At 41.1% G+C, this 26027-nt stretch overlaps 1 protein-coding gene across 2 annotated transcripts; it reads left to right on the forward strand.

The window, feature by feature from the left end:
- Positions 1-25988, forward strand: kcnip1a (Kv channel interacting protein 1 a). Of its 2 annotated transcripts, none has more exons than XM_083915876.1 (8): positions 1-248; positions 21407-21531; positions 23032-23101; positions 23200-23270; positions 23359-23466; positions 23743-23847; positions 24480-24542; positions 24961-25988. In XM_083915876.1, the coding sequence occupies exons 1-8, from the start codon at positions 191-193 to the stop codon at positions 25006-25008; spliced, it is 648 nt and encodes a 215-aa protein (XP_083772002.1). In that variant the 5' UTR covers positions 1-190; the 3' UTR covers positions 25009-25988. The 2 variants fall into 2 exon arrangements, with proteins under 2 accessions (XP_083772002.1, XP_083772001.1); XM_083915875.1 differs by lacking the exon at positions 1-248 and adding an exon at positions 11030-11126.
- The last annotated feature ends 39 nt before the right edge of the window (positions 25989-26027 follow it).

The raw sequence follows: 26027 nt of genomic DNA on the forward strand, positions 1-26027 counted from the left end.
TGTGAGTGTGAGGCAGCATGAGAAGTGATCTCTGTACTTCTGCACATAGGTACAGCTGGCTGATGGACTAACTTAATTACAACACACACACACCTGCTGTACGCACAATCGCTAGAACACCTTGATTATACGCGCGCAGACACAGACACACACACAAGCACACACAGCCTGCCTGCAGCCAGAAGTCAACATGGGTCTTGTGGTAGGAACCTTTTCCATGCAAACCAAGCAGGTGAACTTCCGCAAAGGTAAGATTATTAGTATTAATATTTTTGAAATGTTGAAATCTATCTCTCAAACACACTTTGGAGTTGTTTGTGTGTTCACATGTTGCTGTCGTATGAGAGGAGCACCTGCCACGTTGTGTGTTTGGTCCTTAATGACATAGTTGTGTACATTTGCCCTCAATCATGAATATTGCACAAGAAGTGCATTATGGGAATGAGCTGAACATGCACTATACAGAGCAGGGATGTAAAGTTGGCAAAGAAATGTCATTCATTATTGGTTTATGATGCAATCTCCAAGCCATCTGTCTTATGGATTTCGGAATATATGTGTGTGTGTGTGTGTGTGTGTGTGTGTGTGTGTGTGTCCTTGTGTGTGCAGCCATGCCATTTGCCATGTCTATAAAAGGTGATGGTATTTTCCCTGGGTTTGTTCTCCAAACCAACCTGCTTCCTGTCTACCCTGCTACTGTTTGACAGGAGGAAACTGGCACTGACACTTGACTTAATGCATGAACGCTAATGTGTGCGTGTTTGTCCATGGAAATGTTTATACACATGCTTCACTCATGAAATAGAACATTTTGTGTATGGTGTGTAGCGGATGTGGCAGTGGTGTGTGTGTATGTGTATATCTGTGTGGTGTAATCCCTCAGCCTTTGGCCATGGTTTGCACTATGTCTTTTGACCTCAAACCTGATGGTTAACACCAGCAGACACAGAGCTGCATCCCACAGACTGAAGACACAAAACACAGGAGTCAGATAATGTCTCGCCACGCTGTCAAATGTAGTAGAACAGGAGGAAAATACAGACATTTAAAGTGATATCATGTAAAACAGGCTTTGTGCTACATATGGTTTAATAAAAACTGTGGAGGCGATGTAAGTGATGAAAATTATGGGTTGTGAATATTATGTAAGGAAAAACTGTCTGTATTTTCTGTTATACCTGTCAAACACAATAGTCAGACCACACAGTTTTTTAAATAGCTGGAAAAGCACTTTATAGACCCTGTAAATGTTTTTTTATAAAAGACAGGCATACATAGCATCCTGCGTGGGTTGTTTATTTTCCCGACCTGCGCCTCATTTCTTTGCATGGCAACAGCTCTCGGCAGATGCTTCAGATGTGTGCAGAACAGATACTTGAGACACATTTACAAGGTGGAGCCTGAAATATGATACCTATAGAAAGATTACTGAGACGACACACATTTTCCTCTAACCCATTTACTAGTCGGAGAAGGCAACAATGCTTACAAAGCAACTGAGAGGTTTTTTTAGCCCATTTTACGCAGGGAAGCTCTCCTCTGGTTAGTAACCTAAATAGCTGCCGCTTTGAAGTTTGCACTATTATGGTGTGAGGAAGAAGCAAAGAGATGGGTAAAAGTGGGAGTGAAAAGTTGAGGCGAGGTGGCAACGTGGCTCCTTGGGGGGTGCAGTGGGTGGGTGTGTGTGTGTGTGTGTGTGGGGGGGGGGGGGGGGGGGTTTGCAGTGTCAGTGAATGTGTGTGTGTTCCACCATCTGCTGCTGCGTTATAAAAACTGCCCTAATGAAAGCAGAGCAGGATTCATTACCATGGAAGGTTGGCCCATCCTTGATCACCACAAGTGTGCATTGTGCATACTATTTTGTTTTTAATTTAGTCTTAGTCTTTTGTCAAATGTCCTTGTTAGTTGTTGTTTTTTAATCATATTTAATGACTTTTTCCAGTTTGTATGAAACCATAACTGTCTTAGTATAGTTTTAGTCAATGCACTGCTTGTATAGTCCTGATGTGGCGCACTGGCACAGGACATTGCACTGCTGCACAGAAAAAGACAGTCTACCTGTATAATATTTTGTTTTCTCTTTTTTAACTTTTCATTTGTAAAACTACATTTTAGTCCCATCTTTTTTTTTTGTCAACAACAACATTTTTGACGATGTCGGTGCTGTCTCGTCATCGTCTCACCAGAATCCTGGAAACAGACGGACTTATTTTGTCATTGTTTCTGTTAATAAAATCGACAGTGATCACCACCAACTAACAGCTCAAATAGACCTAAAGTTAACTTTTGAAAATACAGTCTGACTTGGTTCAAGACAGAGGCGTGACAGACTCTGAATCTGATGACTTTTGATGTGATGAGACAACAACAAAAACACTATTGATGTGACTCCACTTAGGCTTTACCTTTACCACTAGCGCAAAGATTAAAAATTAAACAAAGGTAAAACCGGTTCATTAAATGATCGTTTAAACATATTTTAAGGTTTTAAGTTTCTCCCAAACCCTAACTTGAGTCCAGAAACTCAAATGTTGATGTCATTAAGTATGAAGTCTGAAACTGCTCCACAGACAATGAACTGTGAAAGATGTTCTGTTTCAAAATTGACAACACTATAATAGAAAAAAGCTCATTTGGGTGTATGAAAGAAAAGAAAAACTTGACTATCAGTCTCTTATTCATTATCTATGGTGCTCCAGACTTTATACTTAATAACATCACAAGTTTGATACTCACTTCTCTGTTTTCTGGCTTTGAGCGAGCAGCTCATGTTCACAAATATTGATTGAACATTCAAGGCCAAGGAAACAAGATGTATGCATTTTGAAAATGGGCATACATTTTTACAATGGGTAGTTCCCCTTTAATCGCAGGTTTGTGGCCATTATCCTTGTGCATGATACTAGGAGTGTGACGGTTTCAATTCAAAATCAAAATTGTATTGAAATGAGCTTACAACTTTCTGTTGATCTTTTACGAATCAAGACTCCATAGACTAACAAGGGCTAAAAATGTAAAAACGAAAAATTGAATCCAATCGTGATCTTAAAATAATATAGTACAATAGCGACATCTTACAAGACACTAAACCTCAGTTGCTCTCCATATCCAAGCCTGTGGCGTGCATGGTGAATGACATGCGCTGGTTTCAAAGCTCACCAAATTTGCAGTCCTATTTTTTTAATTGTGATGAGTCGCTGTACAAACTGAAGCAGGTGTAGCTACATAGAGCCATTGCTTTCCCACTGGAGAAGTGAGAGGCAGCGATATAGCTGGGGGGAGTGACCAACTCATTGACCATATGTTGGTGTTAAGGAAACTATCTGTGCGTATCATCCATATGTATCTCTTGTTATCTGGGGCAAAAAAAAAAATCCAGTGTCACTGTGCACAAACTACTCTGCTCCTGTGAAATATTTCCGAGCGGGTGTGTTATAAACTACAAAACCTGCAGCTTGCCGACACATTCATCTCCCTGTCTGTTTGCTCCATTTGTTTTTGCCTGTACTTTCATTTCTCTACTCTCTCGCTCTGTCAAGTGAATTTTCGCCTTCTCTTTGTCTTGCTCCCTCTCACCTCATTTCACCTCCTCATTTTGTCTTTTAAGAGTTCTTCCCTTCAAGTTTTTCTCTCCTATTCCCAGAGCCGCTCTCTTCTCGCTATTTTTCTGCCTTTGCTGTTTATCTCAGGATTTCTGTCGCTCTCCATTTGTCTCTTTCGCTCCATCGAACCCTCACATCTCTTTGTGTTCTGAGTTTTTCCTCAGAAGAGAGCCTTGGCCTCCTCTTAGATCACTCCAACTGCTTTCATGTAGAGTTTTAGTTTGGGGCTGGTAGAATATATGTAAATATGTGTGTGTTTGTGCATGTGGGATTGTTTGCGGGCCTTTTGGAGAACAAGTGTGTTGCGGTTCAATGTTTCCATCTGCTGCAGGGCTAAATAGCTGAGGGGAGCCCGGTTTCTTTAATAGGCTTTACAGTTTCCACCCCTCTCTCTCATCCCTACACATCAAAAGAAGTGAACCAAAAGGGCCAATTAAGACAGCAAAAGAACTTTATTAAAAGTATGGCAACATGAATACAGGTTTCTGATTAATCCTTTGCCTGAAGCATGTGTGTATTAATGTGTGACTTAGTATGAGCGTGTGATGATGAAATTGTGATATTACACCCTCATATCTCATATTTCTTTACACTGCACTCAATATTTTCACAAGGAAGAATTATTTCCATTTTTAAAAAATCTGTCCATTTAAGATCCACTGTCAGCGTTTGATCTTTCAGTGTTGCAAATGAAACCCCACGATGGAGCATTATATTAAATAAAAAATCAATATAGTGTATAATTAAAGATGCTTGATTTGCATAATATTTGCAGACAAGTGCTTTGCTCATTTCTCCTAAGATAAACAACATTTTCCATGCAATTTATCTCCGTAGACAGCTCAGCCCGGGGCTTGCCTTAAGGGTCTTTGAAATACTGGAGCCAATGAGAGAAATGCAGATGATGAATATAGATAGCTACTTAGCTCTGACTATAGTGTCAGGCCTGTATGCACAGTTATGACAGCAGTGACGCACATCATTTGAACTAAATTAATGCAACAGCTGAAATGAGACTCAAATGTTGATGTTGCCAGAGGAGAATTTTACACCAAACGCAATTCAATGAACTGATTTGAATTCAAGTCAAAATTGTTCTACTGGACATCGAGGGTAAGAAAGTTGTCCATTAAGCATTTAGTTGGCATAGTTCTAGTTATCCACTGAGTAAAACAAGAGGCAGTGCAACACTAATGAAACACTCTTGAGACTTCTTTTTTGCTTCATATTAGAAAGACATGTTATGATGTTCTTGTCTATATTTCATATTTTATTTAGTTACATTACCATTCCAACCCTTTTTCTATTCCTCTGCCGGGGGCAATAATGAATTCACTAATGTCAGCAGCCAGTTTTTACTTTCTTTTTGAAAGGTCCCATAATGTTAAAAAGGGAGATTTCCATGTATTTTTTTAATAGCGTATATAGCAGGTCAAGGTGCTATATAAATGCTAGGAAAGTATCAAAATGATCAATCCACAGATAAATACACACAGCCCATGTTCAGAAACTGGGTCTTTAAACGAGCCGTGAGGACTTTTGTATGGTTGTGATGTCACAACTACAGTATACTATATATAGATCAAAGTGCCGCTACATTGCCGTTAAAGTCATTCCCCGGCTGCAATGAAGGTACGGAGACTCCGAGGGCGCAGATGCAAAAGACCTATAAACACTGACCAATCAGAGCCAACTGGAGGAGACAGGAGCTAAAACAGACAGAGGATAAATACAGGAATTCAATTTTCGTGAGCGAGTCATCCCAAAGGGATCAATAAAGAGAAGTCTATGTCTAAGTCTAAGTTTAAGGTATATTCAGACAGGAAAAATAATGTTTTTTTTAACATCAAAGCATGTAAACCGGTTCTAGTACAACCCCAAAATACAAGCAGGAACCTGGAAATGAGCATGATATGGGACCTTTAAATGATGAATTACTGAAGGGGACCACAAGTCACGGAGGGGATTTGGTTTGTGACCTCTAAGAAATAAAATCTGTTGCAGTGTGAAGGAAGGACATAGGAAAGATGAACACCTTCAATTACCTGCTCGATGCAAATACCAAAGTGAATGTGTAATAAAAAAACAAGCAACGGGGGTCATTTATCATCACATAGTCAAACAGTATGTATTTGTGTTTCTGTTTGCTTCACTGCACCGCTCTTTGTGTTACAGAGCAATGTGACACTGGAAGTAACACGCTGCCTGAAAATAGCAAGTCATCCGATATGTGTGTATGTGTGTTTGTGCCTGTGGTTTTGCTGTAAATAATGCATGATGTGTCCTTGTGCCCTGATAAGCATCAGGTCAGTGACTCATGGTTCACAGTCTACATGTGTTTAAAGGAAGCAACAAAAAGATACAAAGCCAGTTTACAATTTAACACATTCTTCAGTTTACAATTGTTGCACTTTAGGGCTGCAGCTAACTAATCATTTGGGGTCTTATTTTCATCTGGGGATTCATTTGGGCCGTGCATTTGTTCTGCATAAATTCATTATTGTACGACTTTGCCATTACTTAACCTGTGTGCATGTTTGGATATTATTTGTTATTCTAGCTTTATTTTTCCACTGTGCCCACTAGTACAAAATGGGAGGCCAAGGTTGCATATTCAGTAAATTCAGTTGTTTTATCCGACCTCTGGTCCAGAAGACATTCAGTTGGATATCATCATCATATTATTACCATATTTGGAAAGAAAAGCTTCAAATCCTCACCTTGAAATATTATGATTAATACAATTTATGTCAATTTTCCGTTGATCAACTAATGGATAAATCGTCTAATTGTTTCAACCTTATTGGACTGTATATCATTTATAAATCATTATAGGTCTGAAACTCCCCCTCTGACGGATTTTTACTCTGAGCTCCTTCTGTTCCTCCTTTTTTTCAACAATCTACAGTATTAAATCAGGAAGAGTGTTTCCCTGCTGCTCCCTCCCTTTGCCAGTATGTTTACACGTCCCACGTCAAACCAGTTGGAGAATAACGCCGGAGGAGAAACCGTGTTGAAGAGGAAGATGACTTTATTCCCTATGCTCTGTCTTTCTCTCTCTGTCTGTGCGGTTTCTCTCATCGATCCCCCCTTTTATCACTCTCTATCTTCCATTCGGACTTCATCTCCCGCTTTCTCCCATTCCACATTTTTTTCCTTTCTACACTTGCATCACTATTTCTCACTCTCTCCATTTATCTATGTCCCTACTTAGCCCCTCTTTCTCTTTTTTTCCTCCTTCCTTCTCTCCCTAGATGATGGCAGATCAATAACGGAGGCTCCTTTAATTATTCCCTTTTTCATAATGTGATGGGAGCCGGCAAGAAGCTCAGCGGGCATCAACTAATAAAGACACAGAAGGTTGTGTGAGTCTTATTTGGACAGCAGTAGATATCAGTATTGATTTTTTTCTAATAGGCATGTTCTTCCCCGACCAAAGCAAGGCTGCCTGTGATGAGAAATTGCTAAAGCCTTGTTTACCGACAAGACAGTGTCACACAGTTACATGATAGATTTATAATCTATATCTGTTGGGATGAACCTTTTAGGAGGAAAAGTGTTAATGTTGAAGGCCTGCATGTTCACTCTGAGGCTGGTCTCAATGTGCTGCTCTGAGGAGCTGAGCTGATTTGTTGAAGCTTCCACCCGGCGGTTTGATCTTAATAAAGATCTTTAGAGTTTAATTTTCTCTCACGCTTTCTCCCATATTTCCCCCCTCATTCCCGTTGTTCTTCCATCCCCTTCTTTGGAAATTTGGTGTTTGCATGTCCCACTTGCTCTCCCCACTGCCTTTTCTTTCCTTCACTGGCACTCGCCCACTCTCCTGGTTCTTGTTACCCACTTCTTTCTCTTTCTTCTGCTCTCTGCATCGCACTATAATCTCCAGCTGGAAGCTTTCCTGGTGTGTTTCCTCCTTCTCCTTCTTCATCCTTTCATTGCCAAATATGTTTTCATCTCTGCCTTCTCTGCTTTTTTTTTCCTTCCTCCGGATGCACTGCTGTCCTACTTCTTCCTACTCTTGCTGTTTGCTCCTCTCTTATCCTCTCTTTCCTCAAAAGTGTGACAGCGGGTCTTGTAAAACAGCCTGCGGCCATTCCCTTACATGCCTGCAGGGAACCACCAGGCGATTCTGCAGCAAATACAGAAACCAACACACTCTCGCACGCACACACACACAAACACACACACACACACACAAACACACACACACACACACACACACACACACATTGACCTCTGGCTTTCTCTCTGCTCTACAGACAGACTTTGGAATGATTACTGGAAGAGAAACATTTCTGTCAGTGTGTGAAAACTGGCCTGTCAGAGACCAGAGGAAGATACAGAGAGGGATGGAGATTTGAGATCGAAGTCGGGGGAACAGTTTGAAACGTCAAGAACACTAGGCTGATGCATTCACAGAGATTTATAGGAAGAGATCGGCAGACAAAGGAGTATTGGTGTAGGCCTGATGCCTGGAGACAAACTTATAGATAAGGGAGGGGAAAGAGATGGATGGATATTGTTTGAGACTAAAGATGAATTGCAGTGAAGAAAGTGAGAAATGACTTTGATAGCCTGTTAAATCCTATAGGTGCAATACAGGTGTCTTACAATATAGCTGAGCAAGGAGAGCGGAAGAGCAGTGTTTGTGTTTGTGTGTGTGTGTGTGTGTGTGTGTGTGGGTGTAAGCATTACTCCCCACTGCTGTCCATTCTGTTTCTCTCGCTGTTGTGTAAAATAAATAAATAAAAAAAAAGACACACACAGGCACACATCCGAGCATTCATGAACAGATTTTCACAGAAGCAGATTTTTTTACTCACCAAACCAAATCTTTCCAACTAAATCTTCCCACATGGCTTCCAAACAATCACGCCTCGTTCATTATTCACCATCAGCAGACAAAAAGTGGCCCATATTCAGAGCAGCCGCTACATTTGCTGAAGCATTATCACGGGTGGATGGCTTGATAGAAAAAATGGACTTTTGAAAAACCTGACATATGCATCATTTGCAGAAGCGATTGCAACTCATTATTAGACATTATGTTTTGCTCATTTGGCGGCCAAAAAAGGATTTGAAATGTTTCCACCAAACTGTAACTTCGATCATAGTTCACAATCACACATGTCCTGTCCTCCGTCTAGCAGCTTTTATTTGGAAATCAGCCAGTGATGAGAGGATGAGATCCGAGCATCCAGCATGTTTCTGTTGAGTGTCAATGTTATAAACTGATTGCAGTATTTAGTGCGTTCTCCATTACATCTAGGACAGATAGTAATTTTACCTTAATAATGTTCAGCTTTTGTTAACATTGTTGGTAATGTGTGAATTCAAGCGATCTGATCTCAATGTGACTTTTACTTTTAAGGGAATTGTGTGGTGTTGCTACCCTTTTTTAATATATAATTTCTATATCAAATAAACATAATAAGCTGCAAATCAATAAGGAGAAAAAATTTAAATTTAAAAAATAAAGATAAAAAATACAAAGCATTTCTCTTTCCTTTAAAAAGGGGTTCCCATATCGTCACATTGTCATACCTTCATTATTTGTACACTGTCAACTCAGGCACAGTTCACGTTTGTCTGGAATTTGCATGTACACATGGGAATGTTGTTGGTGATTGTTTATGTTTAATAATTTAAGTTATCTTTTCCACCATTATGGACAATTCTTTGATCCAATTAATGCACTTTGGTTGACTGGTCTTCTCTCAGGAGAGTGAGAAACTCTTTTTGCAAGCGCCAAACAAAGATTCAAGGCATCAAAATGGTATTGCTACCTTTACTTACAAGTAAAAACTGAGTGTTTGCACACAAGCTCAACACATGGTTTTACCAGCTGCAACAGTTTCGCTGGTATTGTGGTATCTGTGGACTTATTTTGTCACTCTGCAACATACAGTCACGAAATGTTACAGGTATATATTTAGATCAAAATGAAGACTAAGTTAGAAAAAAAAATAGAGCATTAACTCATAAGCTCCCATCATAATGTACTAATTTACATCAAATAGGCACCACTTATTCAGTGACCACACTTTACTTCCCTGATCCGATAACAGTAAAAGATACAGTCACAACATTTACAGGTTTGTAGTTGAGATCGAAGTTGGTTGTGGTTTGGGCAAGGTCTTCAGAAAACCCCTGTAAGCCGCTGGCCTGATTTGGCGTCGCGGTTGGTGTGATCTCATCGCAGGACGGTCTCTCGTTTGTCATCTGTAACTGTCTTCAAATTTGTCTCTTTGTACTTTAATCAAGTGAGAATGCAGACCTTTTGTTTGTATCGATCAGGCCTTAATTAAAATGTGATTTCATCTGGTGTGTGTGTGTGCAGCTCTCACAGGCATCAGCACATACGCAGTATTACCTGACACTTGTCATGATCCCTCTGTTTCTACCCTATTAAATATCACATTATTCTCATCTCCTGCCTTTTGCTGCTTTTAATCTCTCTCTCTCTCTCTTCTTACACCCTCGACTTTAAGCCTTTTTACTGCGTTCTGCTCTCTTGCCGCCTGCCCATCTCTCTTTGTTCCTTTCTTTCCACCCTTGGAGCCAATCTGCCAACACTCACATACTCTCTTCATCCACAGTTTATCCATACCCTGTTAACATGTATGTGTATGAGGGTCTTATGGACGGATGAACAGGAATGATGGATTGAGTGAACGGAGGTGTTGATGGATGGAAGTGGCCTTTTCATGAACGAACCGTGACGTTGAGGGAAAACAGAAGTGATGCACAGGGCTCTTGATAAATTTTGTCATATGCATATGTTTTCTCTTCCCTCCATAATTCATATTTACCTCTCAAATCAATATTTCAGGCTGTATCCATTTGCACATTGCCTCCATCAGAGGGAAACAGATGCGTTTAGGTGTGAAAAGTAACAGGGCATGTTTGTTGTTTTTTTTCCCCGGAGTGATACACAGGGTGTTATCGTTTACAAATCAATGGGTACACTCATATTAATTCATAATTCAGTGAATCAACATCCTGGAGATTTCATATTGAATCACTGATGCTCCGCTTGGCTCTTGGCTTGCGGGTGTAGGTGGGAGGGAGATAGAGAGAGAGAGAGAAAGAGAGAGAGAGAGAGAAAGAGAGAGAGAGAGAAAGAGAGAGGTGAGAGGGGAGGGTGGCTACAACCCCTAATGAAAAACAAGGAAATCGGAGGGAGGGAGTTTGGTAGTGGGAGTGTGTGTGGAGAAAAAGAGGAGAGAGAAAGAGAGAGAGAGCCGTGCGATGGAGTGAGAAAGCGTGAAAGGAGGGATGATAGAGAGAGGGGTCTCTGCCAAGAGCAGCCATTGAGAGAAGAAGAGAGGGAGGGAGGGGAGGATGACAAGAGGAAAGAGAGCGAGGGAGTATGTGTGCGCGTTCTAACCGTCCAAACACGTGACAAAAGAGATACAGACTAACAGCATACAGACACGCTTGTTTCCACGACGACGACGGCAAACATGGGGGCTGTGGTGGGTACGCTAACCATGCAGACCAAGACAAGGAGGCTGTCCAGGGGTGAGGGAATACACACACACACACACACACACACACGCATGTGCATACCCTCATATAAACATATGGACAGTGAAACTTTTAACAATGTGTTTTATTCTCTCTCTCTCTCACACACACACACTCCAGTACAAATGTACAGTGCACGTATATGGCTACAGACCTAAGATTAATAACTGCTGGTATGTTGGTTAAAATGCAGTGAAAGAAAGAGGGCATATGGTTTGCTGTTTGTGTGTGTGTGTGTGTGTGTGTGTGTTTGTGTGTGTTGGAGAGAGAGACCAACAGGTGTTCCCAAGGGACAAAAATTATTCCGCCACAAAGTTTTAGTGCGACACTGTGTGCAGCCTTGTGATTGTTGTTGAGATGATTTTTTTGATGGAGCAAACAGAGGAAGGAGAGAAGGCTTCTTTGACTCTGTTTGAGTCTGTGTGTGTGTGTGTGTGTGTGTGTGTGTGTGTGTGTGTGTGTCAGTGCGCGTGGCGCTCTGAATGCAGGTGTGGGCACAGACGCTGGTAAACACACATGTCGAAGGTATTTGTCACTCTGCTCACACACTCTGCTTTTCTGTCTTGCTGTTACCTTGGAAGCACGGTAGCCATGGCAACAATAGATGTCAGTTTTTGGGGTGGGAGGGGTAGTGGGGTTGATTGACGGAAGGGTTCGATGAGATTAGGGTATTTCTAAGTAAGTCAAGGCCATGTGAAAGAGACAGAGATGGTGAGAGATGCAAATATGCAAAAAAAAAAAAATTCACGAAGACCTGTTGCCTGTGAGAAATATTGTACTCCCTCTTTGTTACTCATTCTAATAAAAAGGCTGTAAACCTCATTTATATAAATATAACCAATCCAAACAGTCTGCTGAAATGAATGGCCGCACTGAGCAGGAGACCGCTGCCAGAATGAAAATATCCCCTATTAATTGTATTCAGTCATTTAAACTTATTTGTTGAGGCAGGCTATTAACGGCTTTTCAATGCAAATTACACCATGCAGGTCATTTTCCAAGTGAATGCTCATTTCATCTTTCGAATAAGCTTCTTTTCATCTTTCGAATAAGCTTCTTTTCTTTTTCCAACCCAAGCACAAAATAAACACCTTTCCCCCACTGGTGTTGAGAAAAGGCGAGGCGTAAATGCGTTGCTATTTCGAATAATGAGGTGATTGTAGATGCACTCGCGTTGTGCAAACGTGTGAAATCTGACTCCTGCGAATAAAAAAAACAAGCCTCCGCCGCTGCCCGTGCGAAAGCATACAAGCATGGGATGTAGAGCTGGGGGCTTGTTTAGAGGTTGTTTGAAATTCTGGTGTTGTGTTTGTGTCCCTCTCCCACTCTAACATGCTGGGCTGTAATATGTAGAATTAGTGCAGGGGGTGGGGGTGCATGTGTGCTCCCTCCTCATCTGTGTTGTTGCAGATACCTTGTTATCCGGGATCCTGACACTGACAGCGACACTGACAGGGAGACGGTGCACGGCTGTAATATTGTGAGATTAGATTCCTACAATGATTGATCCTCTGAGCACAAGCTCATCACTGCGCTGTGAGGAAGAAAGCACCTTGTGCCTTCCTGAGTGTTTTTATGCCTGCTTGTCGGTTTTCATCAAGGCTGCTTGTTGGTCTTTATTTTATGTCAAGAGTTTCTCACAGCCTCTTTGTCTCTACTTTTCTCCCACCTGTTTCTCCCACCTTTTTGTTTGGCAGGCTAGCTGTGGTTTCCCTTTGTATCTGTTGTGGCTGCCAACTGACAACTCCTCTCTCCTGCAGGATTTTCACCTGCCATTTTTCTCCCCTCTGTGGTGAATTTTTCATTCCTTTTTCAGCCCCTATATCTCTGTCCTCCTCACTCACTCTTTGCAGCAATGTTGTCTCAATCTTCTTCATGTCCTCATTCCTTCTCTTTCACTCCACTGCTTCCCTCTCTTATTTTGCTTTCTTTGTGCTTTCTGCCTCCAAGCTTCCCCTCTCCTCAACCTTCACTCGTTTTTCCACCCTTTCACATCTTCTTCCCATCCATTTTGCCCTGCTGCCTTCTCCTCTCCCTGTTGTTTCCCCATTCTACTCTTTTTCCACACTCGTTTCTCTTTATCTTTACTTCTGATTTCCCCCACCGCACTCGAATGCCACCGCCACAAGCTGCTCATGGCTCCCTCATCTCCATACCTCTCTTCCCTCTCCTTTCTCTTTTATGCCTCCATTCTCTCTCTCATTTGCTCCCTTTCTCCATCACCCACGCTCCCATTAGCTGGTGTGAGTGCTTATTAAGTCATCTCGTCATTCTCCTCTCTTGGCATTCAGCAGTGTGTGTGTGTGTGTGTGTGTGTGTTTGTGCGTGTTTGTGTACTCATGCAGATTTTGAGTCTAGTCATGTATTTACTCCAAAAAAATCAATATTGGCATGCTGCTACGTGTGTATAAAAGAGCGTTTTTTTCACTCCCTCTTCCCAAAGATAATCAGCAGTGGGACACTAATATGTGAGGAAGTGACATTAGGTGGACTTCTGTGTGTGTATGTGTGTGTGTTTGGCTGGACCTTCCATACACACAAACACAACACTGCAAACACCCTCCAGCACTTCCGTCCTCATTCACAGGCTGAGTAAGCAAACAGATGTGTGTGCATGTGCGAGCATGCAAGCATGGGAGTATATATTGTTTCATGCACACGGGTGCTAAGTGTGTGTGTGTGTGTGTGTGTGTGTGTGTGTGTGTGTGTGTGTGTGTGTGTGTGTGTGTGTGTGTGTGTGTGTGTGTGTGTGTGTGTGTGTGTGTGTGTGTGTGTGCGAGTCATTGGACTTTCAGTGAACCACCCAAAGGCCACTCAGGGATTGGCCCTGTGTCCACTCTGGTTTGGATGTTTACTGTGGAAAAACAATGTCGCAGAACGAGATCTTGAATTCACGCCACGGAACACGATTATGTTGTGCCGTTTTTGCATGGCGAAATCTAGTTTTTAAGATACTTCCTCTATACCACCAGGGAACCAATGGCCAGTGGAGCTGCTGCTTTCTTGGAGAGTGCTCGCTGCCATTAAAGAAACCGGTGAGAGCGAGCCCTCTTCAGGGGCAGATTAGGCTAATTCAGATTATGCAAATGACACACTCTCTGGCAAGGATTACAGGACACTGTACGAGATGGAAAGAGAGCATGAGTGAGACGAGAGTTTGGCAGAGTGAGAGAGAGAAGAAATGGAGGAGAAAGGGGGATTCAGTGGGCAACAGAAGAAAGGAAGAGATGGAGGAGCCATGAGAGCTAACATTAAAAATATGTGCCAGCAGAGGAAAGCTCGGAGTTAAATCCTGTTTCTAGTATTTTTTGTGACAGGGTGCTGGCCGGGGAGATTGACAGGCAGTCTTTTCTTTGCTGACATTTCAGGTCACCGCTTACTGTAAAACTCCAAACAAGCACTAAAAAAAAATGGGTTCAGGGTTTTTGTCCTTGTCAAATTCCATGTCGTATACTAGCTTTTGAAACGGATGGACGTAAAGCTCTTTTATTATTTTATCTTTGTGCTTCTAACCTGCTAAATGTACAGATTTACTTTTGCAAAATAAATGATGCAGGTGTCTAGCAGTACATGTTTTAATGGATGGATGGATGGATGGATAATGGGGCCAGACCTCGGATTTATGTGGCCTAAGACAAGATTTAGTTTTCTGCTCCAAAACGATCCCAGCAAAACCACCAAATCACACTCACTGCTCATAACTAAATGAACACACATAGAGATGGACATTTGCATCTCTTACTTTATATGAAATATACTATGTATGTATATTTATAAAAACCTCAATTTGAGAATTTGAGAGGAACTCAAGGCAGATAGAGTATCAGTAGATGATGTGGTAGGATGTGGTGCCTCAGCAGATGCAGTTACATCAGTGGAGTGGGATGATGACCCTGCAATCTCTGATGATGTGCCCTCAGCATCAGTCATGGACCTGGTGCAGCAGAGGTTGCTCCAAATGTTTCATCTCTGAAATTATTATCATTATTTTTATTTTAATACAGGCTGGAAGACATTAAATAGGTATGTTTTATGTATCTTCAGGTTTTTTCTTTTTTTTTTTTACCACACGACAAAATGCAATTTTATCGAGATATGTAAGTTATCCAATTAGCCAATTATGTACACATGATCTACAAAAATACAATTTAAAATAGCTAGAAAACAAGGTTTACCTTAAACTACTTGGGGCAATGTGGACATTTAATATGTAATGTATTAAAAAATTAAATCAAAACCCAAATTTAATGTTGAAAGAAAACGTATGTAGTTAGTTACCAAGCAAAAGTAGCCAGATTAAAATCATTGGCTATGTTCAGTTCATTTTATTTTAAAAAACAACTTTAATGTTGCAAGGAAACAGGTTGCTAACAAGCAATACTAACGTTATCCTTAAAAGGGTACTGAGCGCCACTACTAAAGTTTCTTCTACGAGCCATGATGATTATACTGCAACACGCCACTAACCATGAATGTAGCCTATAAAACAAGGCTAACCACTAGTATGAGAGTCGTGCCACTCACCTGAGGCGTCTAGAAGAAGAGCCCAGCCTTTTATCCGCCCAAACAGAAAAACAACTTGCAATCTGACATTTGCTTCCAAAATCGTCTTTAACACCACACTCAGATACAAATAATTCACATATTCGCAAATGGGAGAAACAGAATTCTTGTCCCAGTGGGTCAGGGGGCCCTAAGCAGACACCTTCCTTTGAAGTGAATGTCTCTAACATTTTTTGTTTGAAAGTCAAAGTGCTCAATCAAAAGTAGGAATAACCGGATCAAATTTGTTTTCATCTGATCCCAGACATGCAGCTCACTGCTACCAGTTTGATTACAAAATGAAGAAAAGACAACAACAATATGAGCTGTATGTTATCACACAGAGAAGGGCTAAAAAGCACATTTGCATACATGTTAATTCATCACGCTTTAAGTCTTTTCAGAAAGTTCGGATGGTTGAACTAGGCAATACAGTAATATGATTTTCTGTACAGATTATCTATCTAATGCTGTCAAGATGAATCGAATGACAGTTTAAGAAAATCTAAAAAAACACTTATTCTTACATAAGTTACCTACTTCAGCCTTAATATTCTTGATACCCTACATTACTTGTAGCATAGTATCTGTCGAAAAAGAGGAAATGTTGCTGATTGGTCACAGTGAGAAACAGCTGCAGGCGTATTACTTGAACGAACACAATAAATCATCCTTAACAAGTGATGTTTACACTGCTGAACATCTTTTAAATGTCTGGCATATTGAATTAAACGCTACTCTTGCCACTAAATTTAATTTAACCCAGCGCTGCTGCTTTAATCCTAGAACAGTAAATACAGCAAACCTTCAACTGACAACTCTGTGGGAAACCTCTTGATACAGCAGAGCCCCCTGCAGCCTGCGAGTCAGTGGCTACACTTCAGCTCTTTGGGCAATCACAGCTCCTTTTTACATCCACATTAGTGTACCAGCTGGTCACAGTGCAGAGACACTACGGAAAATTCTCTTGTCATTTCATGCTTTATATTTAAAGAGCATGGCACATTTTATTTGACATTTTGTTCTTATTTTCTGAGCCTTTTCATGCTCCGACTAACCATATCAGCTACATCTGAAGTAACATGTGTAAGGAAACGTACAGCCCATCATTATTAGAAGCTTTGACGCACACTGGTGTCCTTTGTGTTGGTTACTGCTGCCCCCTGGTGGTACTTACAGCTTATAGCAGCTTCTTCCCAATTTCGACGGGTTACAATATTAAGACCATATGAAGGGGATGGATCCTGTTGTCTCACTGGGTGTATTCATAATTACAGATTAGGATACAGTGTTGTTTACATAGTAGAGTAAGTCATTTTAAAAGGCATGTTTATTTAGAAGAGTCACATTGTAGTTAATTATGCCTCCTGTTGTTCGGGGAGGACTGTGTGTCTTAATGGGGCCAATAAATCAACATCCGCTAAATAACACACACACACACACACACACACACACACACACACACACACACACACACACACACACACACACACACACACACACACACACACACACACACACACACACACACACACATACATACACACACAGACGTCCGGTCACAAGACTAACGCGCACGGTACTACAGTAGAAGGGGAGTTTATCATTGTTACAGCTTGCTCGCGTCGGACTTAAGTTAGAGCTTTGTCCCCAAAGTGAAGGACACACAGTGACTGTACCAGAGGGGGAGTGTGGTTGGGGGGAGAGTTAGTGGGATGGAGTGAAGGTCAGAATAAGAGAGTGAGATGCCCCTAGGAGTTGAGGGACAGGGGGATAAAAAGACAGAGTTAGAGGGAGGCAGGCGAGTGCTGATTTCACTGTAGGAGAAGGCAGGATGGGTAGAAAGTTTAAAGGCATTTAACGGCACGAGAGGGAGGGAGAGAAACCGCAGCCGGCCGTAGTCAGAATTGGGTGAAAAGCTATTGCAAGTTTCAAAGTTTAGAATAGAAAGTTTGTTCACACATATTTTTATATGGTAAAAGTGGGATAATTTAAAACAACAAGTGAACTAGTGAAGGAATAAGAGGTGAGTTGGAGACACAAAGCTTCTAGAGGAAAGACAGAAAAATGGAAAGAGAAGAGGAGCAGAGTGAGAACAGTTTACACACTATAGCCATCATTCTGCTGTGCTGCGGGTCCGTCAAAATGCTGCACCTACTGGGAGTCATCACCGTAGAGGGTGAGTCAGTATTACAACTACTATCACTGTGATACACCCGCAAAACCAACAAACTTGAGAGGTTTTGTTTTCACTTCGAGCAAAGTAATTGATTTTTTAAAATCTGGATTATTTTTGTGGGAGTGTTAGATACAGTATGTGTTCAGAAGCTTCTTTCTGAAAGAAATACAAATATATTATTTAGCACTTTTTTTCCACTGCTGCTTTTGAGTCTCTAAATCTCCCTCAGTAAACATCACTTTTATACAATCTTACTGTCATCCATTATACAAAAACAGAGCCTAATACAGCTACAACTAACTGAAAGTTAACCCTGATCATTGATAAATACTAAAAGTATTAACAAATTACATCACTCATGTTCATATTCAGGATCCACAGCTTCTTATTTACAAATCTTACGTTGTTAATGTCTTCATGTATGGCTACTAATCAGTGATTTTAATTAGCCTATAAGACTTTGTTTTCTTCATCATAATGTTGCATTTTCCCCCACCTATTTGGCTTCTTTTTTTAAATGCGTGCACATATGTCCTTAATGTACACGCTGAAATGTCCTTGCACTGCTAACACATCTGATCATCAGTTCTGTGCTGAGAAAACATGGACTGAGTGAAGGTGAAATCAAATGTCATCCTGAATAATGACTGATCCGGACTCTCACTTGTGTTTTTAATTATGTTCAGTCAGGGATATTTTGTTTATACAGACCATAGATTGTACAGTCCTCTCTCCTCAGTGATTGGTGTAACTTGGCATAACTATGCATTGTATTTGGAAATTAACTTTTGAAATCCCTTTGTGGACCATGAATGAAGTGTGGACTGGTGGCTGGAGAGGTGCCAGTTAATCCCATGGGCACTGCCCAGGTGCTTTTGAGAAAGGCACCAAACCCCAACTGCTCGGGGCGCCGATCCATTTGGCAGCCCCCTTACTCTGACATCTCTCCATTAATTGCATGTACAGTATATAGGTCCTGTTTGTGCATTTGTGTGTATTTCGGGCCTGTGTGTGTGTAACATGTATAATAACAGAGTGAAAAAATTGAATTTCCCCTTGCGAAATTAATAAAGGCGACTTCTTCATCTTCGTCTTCTTCTTCTTCTTCTTCTTCTTCGTCTTCATCTTCGTTTTCTTCTTCTTCTTCTTCTTCGTCTTCTTCTTCTTCTTCTTCTTCTTCTTCTTCTTCTGTGACTGTAGGTGTCATCAAGGCTTTAACCTGGACAATTGTCACGGTGAAACCCTTATATGTGCATAGTCTTTAACTCTATAGGTGCATGGATCCTATACTGTGTGGGTATAACAATGTTAGATTAAACCAAAAAGAATACAGTAGCTGTGATGTTGATTCACTTGTTCAGTGAGACAGTGTACAGTAAGAGCATCATTGAATGCATTTACAAGAATGTGTACATCACACTTTGTGTCTATGTTTGTGTGTGTGTGTGTGTGTGTTTGTGTGTGTGTGTGTGTGTGTGTGTGTGTGTGATTATACAGTAAGTAGGCTATACCTGAAGACTAGTGGGAATTGGGTGTAAATAACCTCACCTTGAGCCATGAGAGTGAACCTAAACTTGACTGTGACACTGAGAAACACTGATCTGCCTGAGTGATGAATTGAATGGCCTCCAGGGGTTGTGTGTGTGTGTGTGTGTGTGTGTGTGTGTGTGTGTGTGTGTGTGTGTGTGTGTGTGTGTGTGTGTGTGTGTGTGTATGTGCGTGTGGTAGGGGAAAGGAGCTATATAAAGACTGCTTAGCAATTCAGCAGAAGTTTTACAAAGTCAATGTAATAATGCACCCATTATGTAGAAAATAATAGTATATATTTATATTAAGCTCTAGCTGGATAGCATACTATATTATTGTATGTTATGTGGGCTATTACAGTTTGAATTAATTGTGGTTTTGCGACATAATCGTATCGACATGTTCAATGATGACACTAACAGTGCCATATTGAATTTGAGGTTCAAAGGGATATAACGTCATAATTTGTATTTAAATTAAAACCCACTTTGTTTTTAAAGGGCCCATATTATAAAAAGTGATTTTTGCAGGTAGAGGTGTGTTATACTGTAAATACTGCTAAAGTATGAAACTGCTCAATCCACAGAGAAATGCACAAAACCCATATTCAGAGACACTTTAGAGAAATATGGTTGTGATGTCACAACTATACTATATACAGGTAGAAAGTGCCAGTACAGTGCCGTCACAGACATTCCCCGGCTGCAGTGATGGTGCAGAGACGCAGAGAGCGCAGATGCGGAGGATCTGGAAATACCAAGCAATCAGACGTGCTCAGGATGCTGCTCCGGCAACCGGCTTTTTTCAGGCGTTCTTAAAGAGACAGGCGCTAAAGTGTTCAGCCTAAGGGTGAATACAGGTATATTCAGACAGTAATGTTTTTTGAACAAGCATGTAAACATGTTGTAGTTGAAACCCAAAAGCACTTCTGTGCAGTTATTTACATGAAAAAGACCGCTGATAAGTTCAACAATGGGCTGTTTACTGAGGTTTTATTTAGCAGTAGGATGAAGTTGTCTCTGGCACAGAGAAAATGCTGACCTACTCCCTATGATTCTCTGAACTGAAGCCGTATTAGTGCAATGAAGCTTTGCAAAGCACTGACCATCAGTGCCACACAGATAGAAAATGTTTCTATTTCAAGACTGTTGATGTTTCAAAATCGGAGGTGCCAAGGACAGTGTGGACACTGCGCTCTGTGACACTTCATTTGCTTTAGCTCGCTCATTGTATCTGTGCAACAAAGCACCTATTGGATGTGAAGTTAGCTCTGAGTCTACACAGCCAGCTGACTGACACAAATGTCTAATTGTCCAACAGTCTATCCTCCAAAGCATTCACATCACTCTTGAGGACACACACACACACACACACACACACTGGATTTTTAACAAACGATTATAAAGCAGGATGACTTCAGGTCTCTACGCTCCACACAAAAGCAAACACAAGTGGAAAGGTTCAGGCAGGTCAGTGATGGACAATGACACAGACGTTATTCTGAAACAGTGTTCATAAAACGTACAGTCTTATCACTTATTCACCAATAAGTTTTTATGTCTAGCATTTTACTGCTTCACATTATGACCCCTTATCATATTCTGAATCTATTTCTAATTATGCGCAGTTATAGTATTACGCATAATTATTACATTGTGGATTGCTTCAAGGTGTGTGTGTGTGTGTGTGTGTGTGTGTGTGTGTGCGTGTGTGTGCGTGTTGTCTCAGAGTCAATGGTTTGTCCTCTGTCCCCTCCCCACTGGCGAGGAGAATAATGAGTTGTTAATGATCGGGCCGGTGGGAGGAGGAACATGGAGCTGTTAGACTGACCTCTACCTCTAATCCTCTCCTCGTTTTAAAACGAGCAAGTCTTATTATTTCTTTAGATTTCATTGCGGCAGACTGTCCCCTCATCCGTCCTTTCTATATTAGTTGTATTAGATTTATCTATTCCTCCTTCCTTTCGTTTACTCACTCTTCGCTGTGTATGAGTTGGGTAAAGGAACACTGCTTTATGTTCCTTCAGACAAAGCTGATGATGACTTGGAAATGACCATGGTGTGCCATCGACCGGAGGGCCTCGACCAGCTAGAGGCGATAACCAACTTCAGCAAAAGAGAGCTCCAGGTGCTCTACCGGGGCTTCAAGAATGTAAGTGGCCATACAGGCGCGCTTAAATGCGTCATAGATACATACAGCACATACCGAGGTTGTCCATTGGTTGATCATAGCTCGCTTAGTGCTCATATGTAGAATGAACTTAAAAGTTTTTTTTCTGAGAGATTTGCTGAGATCTGTCTCGTCCTTGCTTGTGCAGTAACTATAGCAACCCCAACATATTCTACAGGTTAAAGTCCAGAGAGACACGGAGGGATCATACATGACCTGTGTAAGGTGCAAAATAAGGACGTTTTCTATATATATATATTGCTGTGTTGCAGCTAAAGTAGATTTATTTAAACATTCTGTACAGTTTTAATGTGCCCCCCCCCCCCCCCAGAAAAAAACCAACAATTTACCGGTAGACTGAATTTGGTTTTGACTGCTAGTTGTTTACCACTATATTGTATTTATATTATTTGTGTTTTTACCATTCATTTAATTGTTGATATGGTACATCTTCTTAGCAATAGCCCTCCCTTTTTTCTTTGACAACATAAATCCACATTTAAGTTGTGATACATATCAAAGTATTAGAAGAATAGATTCAGATATCACCAAGGTTCAGATGTCTGTTTTGCCAACTTACAGCTAAATTAAAGCTCAATGTAAAAACTAGACTCAATAGTGATCCCCTGGGCAAAAGGGCAGAATTTGCAACTGCAGTCTCTTCTATATTTAGTGAGATAATACGAATTTTAGAGGTTTAACCAAAAGCCAGTCTCTTGTCGACTTTGTAATCTTTTAATTGATTTCCTCAAAAACAGACCTCCTGCTGGATGATTGTTGTTCATATGATCCTGTATAGCTTGAGTGTTCATTCCATTTTCAGCAGAAAGCGTCTTTGTCTCCCGTCATCACATTGTACGCTTGTGATGACATCCTGTACAAAAACTTAAAAAAACGTATATTGTTAAAACTCAAGTGATAAGAGATATTTTCTACATTTAGAAATCTTTCGGATCAATTTGTTTTTGTGTGTTTATTTGGTAAACTTTGCTGACATTTTAGGGATAAGAACCATTCGAAGATACTGCAAGAAATCACAATAAGCAAAAATGCCAGTGTAGGCACTGGTGGGCCATTTCTTTTACAAAGTGTTAAACAAGGGATACTCAACTTATGGCCCATGGGCCAAATGTGGCCCACGCTAGGGTGCCAGATGGACCACTGATATCATAATGAAAACTAAATGGACTCACATTGGGCTTTTTTGTACTTTTAATGTAAATAAGGTGCCAGAGTACATAAAAATCATCAAGCTAATAAAAACAAGTGGTAGGGAAGGATTCCCTGGCCCTCTGCCGCTAAGCTAACTGGCCACTTGACTCCTGTCATTCTGAAAAAGTGGCCCTCAGGCAAAGCAAGTTGAGTATGCCTTTGTTGAACCATCAGTCTTTTTCCACCTCTATATCATCACTCTGGTTGGTGTCTGTAGTTCATGTCTCCCTCCCCCTCACCCTCTCTTTCCGTCTCCCTCTCTCCTTCCAGGAGTGTCCAAGTGGCATCGTAAATGAAGAAACTTTCAAACAAATATACTCTCAGTTCTTCCCACATGGAGGTAAAGAGAGAGTGTGTGTAGTGCTGTTTGAGTCTGTCTTGATGTCTGCGTCATTTCAACCCAGTGTGCTGACGAGTGTTTTCTTCCTCTTCCTGCAGATGCCAGCACCTACGCACACTACCTGTTCAACGCATTTGACACGGCACAGAGCGGCTCAATAAAGTTTGAGGTTTGTTTAATCCTTCGTTTTCAAGTTTGTATTTGCGAACTTGCTCTCCTCTGTCAGTTTTTAAGTCTGCCCTTTTTGTCTCCATCAGGACTTTGTAACAGCTCTGTCCATCCTGCTGAGGGGCTCCATCACTGAGAAGCTACAGTGGACCTTCAACCTTTACGATATCAACAGAGATGGATACATCAACAAAGAGGTGTGCGTATTGTCTATGCGTGCACACCCAAGATGCATTATTTTCCCGATTGTCATTACAATGACATTGTGGTTTTATATTCTTTTGTCACTCTGTGTGTGTGTGTGTGTGTGTGTGTGTGTGTGTGTGTGTGTGTGTGTGTGTGTGTGTGTGTGTGTGTGTGTGTGTGTGTGTGTGTGTGTGTGTGTGTGTGTGTGTGTGTGTGTGTGTGTGTGTGTGTGTGTGTGTGTGTGTGTGTGTGTGCGTGTGTGCATGTACTTCTGTTCTGTATCTCAGGAGATGACGGACATCGTCAGAGCGATATACGACATGATGGGGAAGTACACTTACCCTGTCTTGAAAAATGACGCGCCCAAACAGCATGTGGATGCCTTCTTTCAGGTAACAATGTCTTAAACCTTTATTTCAGTCTAATAGAAATGCAACAACATAATCATTAATGATTGACCAAACAAGGCTACAACAATCAAACACGTGTTTTACATTTCCGGAGGCAGCAACAGCAGAGGAAAAACTAGGTAGTTAGCATGAGCAGTGAAGTCCACCATGGCCTAAGAGCAAATAAAAGAGACTAAATAAACTATAACAACAACATGATAGCTTGGTGCTGGGGGCAGTGAGTGGAACAGTGGTTAGAGCAGTCACCCCATGTAAAGAGGCTGAAGGTCTGGAGACAGAGGCTGTGGGTTCAACTCCCTTTGCTGCATATCTTCCCCTCTCTCTCTCACCCCATTTCCTCTGTCTGTCTTATATAATTAAGGCTTGAAAAACTGCTTAAAAAAAAGCTTGGTTATGTGCAGGATAAAGACAGGTGATCCCTGAGAAGGGGGCTGCTTAAAGAGTTTTAGACAGAGGGTGAACACAGGTTTATTCAGACAGACAGTATGAGAAAAATAATGTGTTTTTTGAACATTAAAGCAAGAACCCGAAAATAAGCATAATATAGGACTTTTCATGTCTTCCTGACACACCTTTGACAAGTGCATTGACAGTGTGTGTCTCTCTCTCCACAGAAAATGGACAAAAACAGAGACGGTGTGGTCACTCTGGATGAATTCATCTTCTCTTGTCGTGAGGTACTCTTCTAACTCATTAAAGTTCACATAATCCTGAGGGTCCATTTGGCTTTTTTTCACTGAAGACATTTTGAAAAGCACAGGTGTAGATGATTAAATTGAAGATGGCTGAATTCCATTGATGGAATAGAGCCATCTTTAATGTTATTAGTAACACATGTTTTTCCTACTGTGACAAAATGTCTGCTGTGAAAAAAAAAGTCAAACTGTTTACAAAAGGTCTCTCGGATGCTTTGCTTATCTTCTTCCTTCGCTCACTATACTGGCTATCAATTAGTTTTTCTAAGTTTGTCTGCAGAGATCACTGAGTGACTTTTGGCAGGCCTTTACTGCCCCCTGGTGGCCAGTAAACTGAATTAAATGGTGTTTGTTGGATGACTTTCTCCTCACACTTACTTTTCCTCCTTCTTTTGCACAGGATGAAAACATCATGAGGTCTCTACAGCTTTTTGAAAATGTCATCTAGACAAACAAAGAAGAGGGAGACGGCGCAACGGACGAAAGCACAGAGTGAGAGAAGAGAACGCCACACAGCAGGAAGAGAAGTAGAGATGGATAAGCGAGAGAAAATGATGAGCATACATACTTGCAACTGAAATGAAACACAAACCTTGACGCCTTTTTGCGGGACGGTTGCCACAAATCTCCACAGAAGGCATCTCGCTGTAAAAAATCCACGGCAACAAATGTTTTGGAAAAAACAAACATCCTTTGGACTTAAATCCTTCATTTGACCTTTCTGTAACCATTTACCTCGTCTTCGTCTCCCTCGTTCGTTACTGTCGCCTCAGGCAGTGTGTAAATACTGATTCTCCCACATCAGGTCAAATTCTTCTCTGAAATGTGTGAATCGAACCCGTCATCAAGCAGGACTGGAATTCCTCAAAGCAGCTTAGCAGTAAGATCAACCCGATGCGTACTTTGTGTATTAAATAATAATTCATGTTTTCATCATGAATTTCTCCGTCAATACAACAAATGTGAGCAATATTGTGAAGCATGCAAGACAAAGGCATATTTAAGATATATGTGCCATGAAAAACTTGGTAGGAATATATACTCATCTATAGGTGCATACATTTGGGAAGCCAAGGTCTGGGTGTAGCATCTCAAAGAGACACCTCATCTGTTTCTAAATTCAGACGCAGGCCTGTAAAGGTTTGCAGAAGCTGGATTTGACCTCAGACCTACTGCAGTCTTACGTCTCGTGACAGCTTGCAACGGTCTTTACACCTACTGCGTGTGTACCAGTGGTGTCAGTCAGTGTTTCAATGTTGTAACGACTCCACTCCAGATATTTAACTGTTGTATTTGTGGCCGTGTGGAATCTTTCTGTGTCTTGTCTGCGTGTTTGTGATTCGGACTATCTGTCTGTCTTTCTGTCAAATTTGGATATAACTGTAATTATTCTATCGAACGCTCATTGTTTAATAAAGAGTCCATGTAGAGGTTTACTGGCATTAAGGCGCCGGCTAGCGTTTATTT

The sequence above is a fragment of the Echiichthys vipera genome (assembly GCF_963691815.1).
Source record: "Echiichthys vipera genome assembly, chromosome: 6".
NCBI lineage: Eukaryota > Metazoa > Chordata > Actinopteri > Perciformes > Trachinidae > Echiichthys > Echiichthys vipera.